Source organism: Monodelphis domestica, chromosome 4 (assembly GCF_027887165.1).
Source record: "Monodelphis domestica isolate mMonDom1 chromosome 4, mMonDom1.pri, whole genome shotgun sequence".
NCBI classification, from domain to species: domain Eukaryota; kingdom Metazoa; phylum Chordata; class Mammalia; order Didelphimorphia; family Didelphidae; genus Monodelphis; species Monodelphis domestica.
The window spans coordinates 429,701,760-429,714,597 of NC_077230.1; the positions used below are offsets into that span (position 1 = coordinate 429,701,760).

Below are 12,838 nucleotides of genomic sequence, written 5' to 3' on the forward strand. Positions count from 1 at the left end.
ACACATTAAAGACCTCCATTCAGCTGTTAAAAATTATGGCCTTAACGCTCCTTTTACACTCTCCATTCTGGAGGGGCTTGGAGGAGAAGGACACATGCTCCCCTCTGAATGGTCCAAAGTAGTGCAGTCCGTCCTCTCCAGGGGACAATTTTTAATTTGGAAGGCAGAATTCCTTGAAAGGGCAGAAAATCAGGCTAAACTTAACTTGAAAAATGCCCAGACAGCTACTTGGACGGTTGACAAAATCGTCGGCCGTGACCGCTTTGCATCAGAAAGCCAGCAAATGAAATTAACCCCTGGCTTGCTCATGCAAACTGCACAAGCTGCTATGGCTGCTTGGCGGGCATTTCCTGGCGCTGGGTCAGTCACAGCACCCCTCTCAAAAATTCTCCAGGGACCCAATGAGCCATACGCTCAATTTGTTGCAAAACTTTTAGAAACCGCTGAAAGGGTCTTGGGCCAAGATGGAGCAGATAACCCGATGGTGAGACATTTGGCAATCGAAAATGCTAATTCTGCCTGTAAGGCTGCCCTAAGAGGAAAAGCAAGAGATCTTGATCTAGATGGAATGATCCGCTTATGCAATGATATTGATGCTTATGATCACAAAATAAACAAGTCTATCTCCTTAGCCATCGGGGCTGCCATCCAGGCTTCTCGCCCCAACACCCCCCGCAATTGCTTTAAATGCGGACAACTTGGTCATTTTGCACGTCAATGCCCTTCTGGACAAAATCCTAGGCAGGCACCCGCACCAATAATAGCCCCTCCCAAACCACCGCCTAGCATTTGCCCAAAGTGTAGGAAGGGCCGGCACTGGGCCCGAGACTGCCGATCCAGAACCACCTTTAATGGGCAGATATTTCCCCCGGTTCAGGGAAACGGGGTGCGGGGCTCCTTCGGGAGCCCCTGTCCAACTCCCTTACTCGAGCCACAGCAGGTAGTGCAGGCTTGGACCTCTGTGCCTCCACCACCAGAATACTGACACCAGAGGAGGGCCCAATAATTCTCCCTACTGGCAAATTCGGACCACCACCCCCTGGTATGTTTTTCTTGGTCATAGGTAGAGCACTCACCACCCTGCAAGGTGTTGTAGTACATCCCACCCTTGTCGATAATGATTACACAGGAGAAATAAAAATCATCATAGAATCCCCACATGGCCCTGTTACCATCCCTGCAGGCAAACGCTTAGCCCAAGCACTCCCCCTCCCCATGATTGGCAATTTTCCAGCGGTAGCCCACACACGGGGCCCCTCCTCCCCAGGCTCCTCCAATATTTACTGGGTGCAGCAACTTACTGAGTCCCGGCCCACACTCCAGTTGAAAATCGAAGGGAAAACCTTCACTGGATTACTAGATACAGGAGCGGATTCTACTGTTATTTCTCAGGCTCACTGGCCCCGCTCCTGGCCCCTTCAACCTTCATCTACCCATCTATCAGGAATAGGCCAAGTCCAAGACACCCTTCAGAGTTCTAAGATCCTTAATTGGCAAGATACTGAGGGCAATAGAGGCACCACACGCCCATATGTAGTTGCAGGGCTTCCTGTCAATCTCTGGGGCAGAGACATCCTAGCCCAAATGAGACTTCTCATGGTTAGCCCTAGTGACCCTGTCACCACCATGATGTTAAAATCTGGATACCTTCCAGGAAAGGGCCTTGGAAAAAGGGAACAAGGCCTCCCCCACCCCATTTCCTTTCGACCCCATAAGGACAGGGAAGGTCTGGGGTTGCAAAGTTTTTCACAAAATTTTTCATAAGGGTCACTGATCCTCCTGCACTCCAGGCTGATAAAATTACATGGAAATCTGACACCCCTGTCTGGATTGATCAGTGGCCCTTAACATCTGAGAAGGTTCAGGCTGCCATAACGCTGGTGCAGGAGCAACTTTCATTAGGGCACCTAGAACCCTCTAATTCCCCCTGGAACATGCCCATTTTCGTTATCAAAAAGAAATCTGGGGGATGGAGGCTCTTGCAGGACCTAAGAGAGGTCAATAAAACTATGCTTCCCATGGGGGCTTTACAACCAGGCCTTCCATCTCCAACTGCTATCCCAAAAGGTTTTAGTAAAATAGTCATTGATATCAAGGACTGTTTCTTTTCCATTCCCCTTGACCCAGCCAACAGTCCCCACTTCGCATTTTCTATCCCCATAGTTAATCACATTGGGCCCAACCCCCGTTTCGCATGGCGAGTCCTCCCACAAGGAATGGCCAACTCCCCCACCTTATGCCAAAAGTTTGTAGCCCAGTCCATTAACCCTGTAAGGACACAATTCCCTTCAGCTTACATCATTCATTATATGGATGACCTCCTGATAGCAGCTCCATCCTCCCACTTAACACAGACTATAGCTCAGACCATTGTATGCGCACTCCAGGCCCGGGGCTTCAGAATAGCCCCTGACAAGGTCCAGACCCAGTATCCCTTCACCTTCCTGGGATTCCGCCTTGAGCTTGACTCCTTATTTTCACTTAAGGTTTCACTCACACGCTCCACTCTCAAAACCCTTAATGATTTCCAGAAACTTCTAGGGGACATCAATTGGCTACGCCCCTATCTACAACTTGCCAAGGCAGACCTTCGCCCTCTGGAAGACATCCTTCGAGGAGATGCTGACCCCTCCTCTCCTCGTTCCCTGACCCCAGCAGGTGAAGCTTCCCTTAAGAAAGTAGAGCAAGCTATAGCTACACAGAACATTGGGTATTTTTCTCCCCACCTTCCCCTTTACCTTCTCATCTTTTCCACTGAATTCTCCCCCACGGGACTTCTATGGCAAGATCCCTCTCCACTCATTTGGATCCACCTCCCTATGTATAACCGGAAGATTCTTGCCCCTTATCCTGACCTGATCGCCCGATTAGCAATGGTGGGCATCCGTCTCTCCACCCGGCATTTCGGCCGCTCCCCTGACCATGTGGTTTCCCCCTATAATAAGGAGCAGCTTGACTGGCTCAAATCTCAAAATGATAATTGGGCTGTACTCATCTCTACCTACCAGGGCAGCTTGGACAACCACATGCCCAGCAATAAATTGTTGCAGTTTTTCACCCTTACCCCCTTCATACGTACACGCCAAACCCGATCCTCGCCTATCCCGGGGGCACCCACGGTCTTTGTGGACGGCTCTAAAACTGGTCTTGCCGCCATAGTTATAAATAACCGCCCCCGCTCTATCAAAACACCCTATGAGTCTGCACAGCTGGTAGAGCTTTATGCTGCTCTAACTGTCTTCCATTCCCTGTCTGATACCCCATTTAACCTCTACTCAGATAGCAGATACGTTGTTCAATCTCTGCTCCAACTCGAGATTGTTCCCGCTGTTCAGCCAACGACCGCCACCTTTTCCCTTTTTTTCCCAACTTCAACAAGCCATCAGACGGCGGTCCCGTCCCTTTTTCGCGGGTCACATACGTGCCCACTCCGGCCTCCCAGGCCCTTTGTCTTTCGGGAACAATCTTGCGGATCAACACACTCGCTTAGCTGCCATGGTTGCCACAACTACCCCCCCTCCCCATCCCTCAACCGATCCTGTCTCCCTTGCAACAGAGGCACATAGACTGCACCACCTCAACTCTCAAACCCTTCGCCTGGCCTACAAAATCACCAGGGAACAGGCCAGGTCAATTGTTAAAGGTTGCAAGAATTGTGTTACACTCTTGCCTGAACCCCATCTGGGGATCAACCCCCGAGGGCTTCTCCCTGGCCACCTATGGCAAATGGACGTTACTCACGTCCCCTCTTTTGCTAGACTCAAGTATGTCCATGTCTCCATCGATACGTTTAGTGGCTTTCTTTTTGCATCTGCACAATCCGGTGAAGCCACAAAGCATGTTATCAAACATATGTTCCTTGCTATGTCCATGATGGGGAAACCCCTCTCCATCAAGACAGATAATGGCCCTGGCTACACCAGCCAGGCCTTTAAACAATTCTGTTCCCAGTTAGGCATAAAACACGTTACAGGTATTCCTTACAACCCACAAGGACAAGGTATTGTCGAACGTGCACACCAAACCCTCAAGAACACCCTCTTCAAACTTAAGACCCAGGAAACCTTTTACCCACTGTGTGGCAATCAGACCCTGCTTCTTGCACATGCACTTTTTGTTCTTAACTTCCTCACTCTGGATGCAGAGGGGCGCTCTGCTGCTGATCGCCACTGGCATCCACACACCCCATCTGATCTGGCAAGAGTCCTTTGGCGAGACCCACTTACAGGCCTTTGGCAAGGCCCTGACCCTGTCCTCACTTGGGGAAAAGGCTCAGCTTGCATCTTTGATGCCAAAGCAAACAACGCCCGTTGGGTCCCGTCTAGATTAATCAAAACCACAAATATCCCCTCCCCTTAATCACCTTCCAGGGCCCATCCCTGAGAAAATCTTCTGTTCTCTTTCAGCTACTTCACAATGGAACAGATGGCGACAGTTCTGACAGTAACCCTCATCTGTATCCTGCTACCAGCCGCCAGATCAGGAAGTCCACACATCCCCGTTCATCAAGTATGGGAGATTGTCAATCCAGTGAATCAAGCCGTTCTTGCCTCTGTCTCCAGTTCCCAGTGGCCGCGCCTTACTTGGTTCCCCCAACTGATCATCGACCTTTGTGTCCTCGGTATCCCATACCAGTCATCAATGCTCTATTGCGCCCCAAATGTGCCTGGCCTCCCGATTCAGGACTATTGGACTCAATATACCCAATACCCTCTATACGGCTGCCCTGGGTTCGGCCAGCCAGAGCACTGTGGGGGCCAGTCAGATGGATTCTGTGCCACATGGGGCTGTGTGACTTTTGGCACCGCTTATTGGATCACCAACAAAGATTTGATTACCATCACCCGAAATCCCTCCCGCCCTCAGACCTGCTCCTTTAATCCCCCCAATTGCAATCCCCTTATTATCAAATTCACCAACAAGGGCAAAACGGATCCCCGTTGGACGGAAGGACTCACCTGGGGACTGCGCCTTTATAAAAGGGGCCCCGATGATGTCCTTCTCTTCACACTCCGACTGCGCGTGACCCCTATTACCAACTCTATGGGTCCTAATTTTGTTCTCACCGACCAACACCGCCCTTCATATCAGTACCCCCAGCCCCCCCCCGACCCCTCTCCCCCACCCAATTCCCCTCCCTTACACTCCCACCTACCCCTATTCCCAAAGTACCTCCTGGTACCACTGATAGACTCCTCAAACTCATTGATAGCTCCTATTTGGCTCTGAATGCTACTGCCCCAAACCTTACAATCAGTTGTTGGCTATGTCTCCACTCGCAGCCCCCATACTATGAAGGAATTGCCTTTACCGATCACCCTCACAACACCTCTGCCCCTTCCCCTCGCTGCGCCCGGTCCCCCCACCACTTCACCCTTGCCGAAGTCTCCGGAAAAGGCCTTTGCATAGGTCACCCCCCTTCCTCTCACTCCCATCTTTGTAATGTTACCCTTCCCATCTCCCACTCCCCTTATTATCTAGAGGCCCCCAATAACACCTTTTGGGCCTGCAACACCGGCCTCACCCCCTGCATCTCCCTTCAGGTCTTTAATACCTCCTCAGAATTCTGTGTACTTATACAATTATGGCCCAGAATTACTTATCACACAGACACTGCTTTAGAAAAAATTTTGTCTCCGTTCCCTCGGATTGTACGGGAACCCCTCTCTACTATTGCCATTATTCTAGGTATTGGTGGTCTTGCTGCCGGCATTGGTACCGGCACCACCGCTTACCTACAGACCCAACACCTCACAGCCTTACATTCTGCTATGACAACTGACATTGAGGTCCTAGAAAAGTCTGTCTCTGCTTTAGCAAATTCTCTATCCTCCCTCTCAGAAGTTGTACTGCAGAACAGACGTGGCCTCGACCTACTTTTTTTAAAAGAAGGGGGATTATGTGTAGCCATTAAAGAAGAATGTTGCTTTTATGCTGACCACACGGGCATGGTCAGAGAATCAATGGCAAAATTAAGAGAACGCCTAGCCCTTAGAAAAAAGAAGGCCGAGGCCCAAGAAGGATGGTACAACAACCTTTTGAGAGATTCCCCTTGGCTCTTTACCCTAATTCCCACAATAATAGCTCCCTTTATTATCATCCTCCTAATACTCACCTTTGGCCCTTGGGCTTTCCAACGCCTGACTGGATTTATTAAATCAAACATTGACTCAGCCCTTACTAAGTTCCCTACGGTCCAATACCATCGTATCGAAATAACAGATACTGACCGACCACACATCCCTACTGATCGTCTCCAATTTACTAGCAGGGCGGTAACCCAATGACGGGAATAGCACAGGTCCTTGACCCTTCATGGTCAAGCAACTCCCCCTGTGTAGCCTAAGACAGGGGCCGTCGCTGCGGTCCTGACTTAAAACCTACCCTCTATAAAAAAGAAAGGGGGAATTGTAAGAGACCATATTCGGGGACAACTTGACCTGAAACAAGATTTAAGATCCTAGGGAAACTGAACAAACAAGTTACCTCCCAGGCGTCGCCAAGACCAACAGCCACAAAACATAACAATAACCATTCTTTATGTTCCCTCCTGGTACAAGCAGTCTTTAGTCACCACCACCACCCCCCCCTTTACCTCAAGCATATATATTCTACCTTACACCTGCAATAAACGGAGCCTTGACACTACCAGATTGACTCTGTCTCTCTATTGCGTGCTTGGTCTCCCCCTCTCTCCCCCTATGGGCTCTTTTTAGGTGGCTGCTCCCCAAACCCCACCGTTGAAGTCCGGCAGGCCCGGATATCTCCCCTCTCTCTCTGTCTCTCTGTCTCTGTCTCTCTCCCTCTCTGTCAGTGTCTCTCTCTCTCTCTGCCTCTCCCTTTGCATACTCAAGCACTATGGACTTTAGATCAAAGTCCCTCTTTCTTCTCTGACTTGCTTTTAATTTTCCATTTGGTATCACTTGAATTGCTAATTGGTAACTGTAAACCTTAAAATTTCTTAGACTTAAGAATGTTGGAAATTTCCCCATTGCGAAATTTCATACTGGAAAAAATTTCCTACTGATAGTAAGAACTTTATTGGAATGTGAAAACCCTTGGCATGGGAGGATCCTTCTCCTCCCTACTTAAGACTACTTTAGGACAGAAACCTTTTGCTAAACAATGGAAAGGGCTTTAACCTATGCTTAAGCATAGAACAGGAAGTTCTTTGAGTCATGATTGATTTTAGAATTGATACAATAGAGATACTTGGAATGACAGAACCAGGTCTTGGAAAATACAATCTCCACCCTACTTAAAATAACAGGATTTAGGAAGGGCTGCAGCAAAGATCAAGATTTAATTATTTGAGAATATGACCTTCAACAGACATGTGCAAAGCCACAGACCTCTGGGCAGTCCTAGGTTAAACTAGAGCCACCATTGGCACAGGGGAGACATCGACAGTGATTGGTAGATGTGAGAACTGAGGGGAGGGAACTTAGATGGTTTCCTTACATATAGCGGGGTCTGAGGACAGAGGGAAGAGAGATTTTTGCTCTGAGAGGTTTTGCTCTAAATGAGTCTGGAAGTGGAGGCCCCTGAGACTGTTTCTCCATTTTGGTCACGTGAGTGATAGGGACTGATCTCTTTTCTTTGCCTCAGCTATCTAAGGGCTTGGGCCTTTGGCCCAGCCTAAGGAGAGGGGGTATTTAAGTCCTATTCCCTTCTCTCCCCTTTCTCTCTCTCTCTCTCTCTCTCTCTCTCTCTCTCTCTCTCTCTCTCTCTCTCTCTCTCTCTCTAATACCTTTCTTCCTCCTGTTTGTAAATAAAAACTCCAAAAGGTTGACTGCTGACTTGAGTTTTCATTTAGGAATTACATAGCTGAATTCCTTGGCGACCTTAAATTAATATATATCAGTCTTTTAAAGTGATTTCCATGTCACATAACCCAAAGGAATCAGGATTGCAAGGACTCCATCATGGAATCACTGGATCTTAGGCTAGTACTCATCAGTACATTTCAGTTTATGGAACAAATTGGTAAACTGAGGTAACCACTGGGGATTGAACAAGAATCTAAGGTACATTCAGGTTGAAAATGAGCTTTTGTTTACATCCAAACGATACTTCAAAAACATGTTTTAGCAGCAGCTCCAGTAACATATTGCAAAAGAATTTCATGGAGCATTGAGTATTCCAGGGTCTATTTGCAATGCTGAGATGGAAAGCCCTGTAAGTGCGGTAAACCTTAAAGCCAGCCTTTGGACAGGCGAAGGAGCAAACCACTTATGATCAATTTTTTATAAAAAACCATTTTAGGTAAGTTTAAACACTTAAAGCCATTTTTTTTCTTGAACCTGTTATGATGGGAAGGTAGATAAGGATGGAAATAGCCTTCTTCTTCTTTGCCTTTCTTTCTTCTTTCTTCTTCTTCTTCCTCTTCCTCTTCCTCTTCGTCTTCTTCTTCTTCCTCCTCTTCCTCCTCTTCCTCCTCCTCCTCCTCTTCCTCCTCTTCCTCCTCCTCCTCCTCTTCCTCCTCCTCCTCCTCCTCTTCTTCTTCTTCTTCTTCTTCTTCTTCTTCTTCTTCTTACTTCTTCTTCCTCCTTCCTCCTTCCTCCTTCCTCCTTCCTCTTTCCTCCTTCCTCCTCCTCCTCCTCCTCCTCCTTCTTCTTCGCTTTTCCATACAGACTGAGACTTCCCTGACCCACAAGCCTGACTACAATTGGGGTGTCCTTTTGCAAACCCACACATGTATGTGATCACCATCGTGGAACAAAGCGCCAGTGGAGGACTCTAATAGGGAGCTGAAAGCGCAGGAGAGTTGTCAGTTTCAAAGGGTCCCACATTTCGGGATTATCTTTCCGTTCAGAATCCAGCCGAGGAGGAAGCTGGATCTGAACGGTGAACTCATAGCTGCCCCATCTCCTTTTTGTCCATCTTGGCCAGGATCTCTGGGCAGGCCCTGCCTTAAAATGCAAGGCAAGAGTGAGTTTGGAGAACCAGGAGACGAGTGAGGGGCCGGGCTGAAAGATGAGGGAGGGGCTGCTGCCCTCTTTCCTGTTGTATAAAGGGAGACTTTGAGCCTTTGGACTTCATCCCCCAGAAGTCCCTTAGAATTTCCCACAATTCGCTTTTCCGGCGTGATTGGAAACTCCTCCCTCTCTCTTTTTTGAACCCCCATCCCGCTGAAGTCAGGCAGTTCTTTTGTTTTAGTTATAATTAATAAAAATTGGGTGTATGGGGTGCTCAGGGAGGGGTAGCACCTTGGTAAGGACAGATTGTCGTGCTCTCCTAGGGCAGCTCTCCAGCCTCTGACCCTCACCTGGCACCCAGCTCTCCCTTGTGGCTCCCAGTAGCTGCTAGCATGCGGCAGGCGCCACACTCCGGACAACAGCTTCGACAGGCTGGCTAAACCTTGTGTGAGTAGCCATCGGGTCGTCGACCCCTGGTGAACCAGGGCCTTGCTCACCCGGCATGTGAAGACTGCTTCGGCGGAACAGACGGAAGAAACCAACAACAAGGTTCAACGGCTGAGAGGGCGACGCAGCAAGGCACTGTAGAGTGCTCAGGGCGTGTTGGAATACCAAGGATAACACGGCCACCCAATGCAGCTGAGGAAGTCTCCAGGCGTAACGACTTTTCGTGCCACTGGACCCAGGCTTCCAGCGCCAGAGTGGGACTGTCTCTGTGCACCGACTCTTCCACTTAAATCTCCTTCACGCACAAGTGTCTGTGCACACACGCACACAGACAATCGCCATCCCCGGCTCCCGAGAGATGACTCCCAATGAATAAAAGTATTAAAAAGACAATATTTGGTTATTGATGATTGATTTTAAAGCCCGCACTGCCAAACGCGTCCCACTGCCACCTCCTTTCGAAATGGAGGGCATCAAAAAGCCATTTGGCTCAGGCTGATCCCATTGGAGGGGCCTTCCAGGATGCTTTTCCCTTGACTAGTTGACCTGAGGCCATTCCACCCCTGAGGCTTCCCAGACAGAAAAGGGGGAAAGCCCAGCCCAGAGGGTCCAGGCTGTCTAGGTCTGATTAAAAAAATTGTCCCCGTGGCTCAGTGGAAGGAGGGCCGGGCCAAGAGATGGAGGTCCTGGGTTCCAATCTGGCCTTAGACACGTCCCAGCTGGGTGACCCTGGGCCAGTCACTCACCCCCATGGCCTAGCCCTGACCGCTCTTCCGCCTTGGAGCCAACACACAGTATTGAATCTCAGACAGAAGGGGAGGGCTTAAAATGATGTTCAGTTGTAAGTAGAGGACGGTATGACAATTTGGGGTGCCGTGCCTAGGCCGTGCCTCTGGCTTATCAAGACTGTAATCTGGCCAGTCAGCATGCAAGAAGGCTGGACCTCTGGGGGTCCTGAGGCAGAGACGGAGCAAAGGAACTTCCCTGCTGAAGGTTGGCCTGAGTTTTGGGGTGCAGTGCCCAGCTTTTGGGGGCCTCGGCCCAGGACCAAGGCGGAATGAGACTCTCATACACGTGTCGAAGGGCCCAGCAGCGGCTGCCAGCACGGGATGCTAAAGGAGGAGAGCCGCAGCAAAGGGGCCGTGCAAAGGGCCCGCTCGGTCCGACGGGGCCGCAGGGGAGACAGGCGAAGAGGAGGAGTGGCCTCGGGAAGAGGAGCCTGGGGAGGGCGGCACAGGAAAGCCACCATGGCCGGGGCGGTCCACGGGGACACGCGCTGGGCAGCCATACACATAGAGCCCCGATCAGACGGCCTGGAGCTCCTCGTTTCAGAAAAGGCCCATTAAAGGCAAACTATCCACACACAGAAACAAACATGGCCCTCGTGCCGAACACTCAAGGAACAGGGCCGAAGCATCCTTCTGTTTTATTGTACTCTCACCTTCCATCTTGAAGTCAATACTGAGAATCGCCTCCAAGGCAGAAGAGGGGTCAGCGCTGGGCCATGGGGGTCAAGGGACTGGCCCAGGGTCACCCAGCTGGGAAGGGTCTGAGGCCACATTGGAACCCAGGACCTCCCTTCTCTAGGCCTGGCTCTGCATCCACTGAGACACCCAGCTGCTCCCTGCCCAGTCTGTTTAAAGAAGTCATCAAACAGGTCCTGGCGGCTGGGGCTCCCCGTTCCTCGTGGCTCATGCCCCTTGGGTTTCTAAAAAAGGGAGTGAGAGCTTCCTTTCCATGTAGTGCATTAATGCCCACATCAGCGTCCGCTCTTTACAAAGGTCCCGGGCAGTGCCTGTATCTTAGGGAAGGAACCTTCCAGGCTACAGGCGGCCACATTGTCTTTGTTCTGAGGAGCCACCTGCGATGTCTGCTGGTTAACAGCAGAGTGACAAAGATACGTTTGCTGGGCAGCCGGGTGGACGGTGGAGGGAGAGTCAGGCCCAGAGATGGAGGTCCTGGGTTCCAATCTGGCCTCAGACACGTCCCAGCTGGGTGGCCCTGGGCCACTTCACCCCCTTAGTCCAGCCCTCACCGCTCTTCTGCCTTGGAGCCGATACCCAGCCTTGCTCCCAAGAGGGACGCTAAGGCTTGGCTTTCTCACGTCTCTCCAGCCATTCCTCAAATCCTCTTCCTTGTCATTCCTCGCAGCACAATTGTATGCCATCACCAGCATGTGCCACCAAGCGATGGGCACCCCTCAACTCCCCCTTCTTTGTTCTTCTGCGAGTAAGAGAAAGGAGGGAGTTCCAAAAACATCCGCTTGTGCCTCATGAAGTCTGCGCAAGCCTTGACTGGGCACAAGCTCAGATCCGGAGAGCCGGATCGTCTTACTAGTCTCCCGAGGAGCCTGCATGCAGGCCAAGAAGCAAGAGCTAGAGCTGGCCACAGAGCAGCCCACTGGGTGAAGGTGGGGAAAGAAGCACAGCAAGTCTGTAGGATGGTAGACAAATATATGGAACCTCTGCAATGCCGCGCTGCAGAAAGCACAAGCTGGAATGGAGGTCGCTGGGAGAGAGGCGGGTGACACCATGCCGCTGGCAGCGAGGGAAGAAGAAATAGGAAGCCTCCTGATGAGAGGGAAAGAGAAGAGCGTCAAAGCTGGCTTCCACCAACACGCCAACATCTTGGTTACCCTGGCCGTCGCCTCCTGGCAAACAGAGGGAGGAGAATGGAAGAGGTGTCACTCAGATTTTATATTCTTGGGTCCCAAAATCACTGTAGATGGCCACTGCGGCCATGAAATGAAAAGAAGCTTGTTCCTTGTAAAGAAAGCTCAGGCCATTGTGGGAGCACACCAAAAAGCAGACAAAGATCTGGAAAGTCAAAGCAATGGTTTTTCCAGTAGCCATGGAGGCTGGGAGAGTCATACTATGAGGAGAGCTGAATATCCCTGAATCAATGTTTCCGAATGTTACTACTAGAGTACCACAACAAGGAGGCCAGACCAGTCAATATGTAAAATAAACTAATCCAGAGCACACACTAGAAGGTAGCATCAACATGAAATCTAGAGATCCCAGTCTGGTAGCCCAGGAAGATCCGATGAACCTCAAGTTGTAGGACTGGCTTGTTAGTGGGAGACCCCAAAGCTGGGACTTGTTCCCTGTCCCCTGTGAAATCCCCCCCCCCCCCCGAAGGGAGTCTCAGGCTGGCAGTCTCAGATTGAATCATGGGTCCTAAAGTAAATGATAATCCCAGTTAGGTGGGGCTAAGCAGATGCTAAATCTTCTTTTTGTCTTAGCTGGTCTTCAGAGACCCTTCCCAAGAAGACTGGGCAGGGACCACCCTGTTTAGTCTCCATTGCAAGCAGCCCCTTCCCTTACACCCCAGCCTCTGGCTAGGATTTCTTCCCCAAACTGGATTATATAGTTGGAACCCTCCCATTTCCTTATAGCCATAGTCCGGTCCATCCTGTTCCCCTGCCCCTACATCCCCCCAGATAGTATAGAGGCTCCCCGAATTCTTTTGTT

At 50.3% G+C, this 12,838-nt stretch overlaps 1 protein-coding gene across 1 annotated transcript; it reads left to right on the top strand.

The window, feature by feature from the left end:
* Positions 1-481: 481 nt before the first annotated feature.
* LOC130459024 (MLV-related proviral Env polyprotein-like) lies at positions 482-6,646 on the top strand. Its single transcript, XM_056826239.1, has 8 exons — positions 482-521; positions 878-1,042; positions 2,164-2,270; positions 2,487-2,658; positions 2,872-3,212; positions 4,145-4,270; positions 4,407-4,509; positions 5,170-6,646. Exons 1-8 carry the CDS (start codon positions 482-484, stop codon positions 6,285-6,287), a joined length of 2,172 nt encoding a protein of 723 aa, XP_056682217.1. The 3' UTR covers positions 6,288-6,646.
* Positions 6,647-12,838: the final 6,192 nt, after the last annotated feature.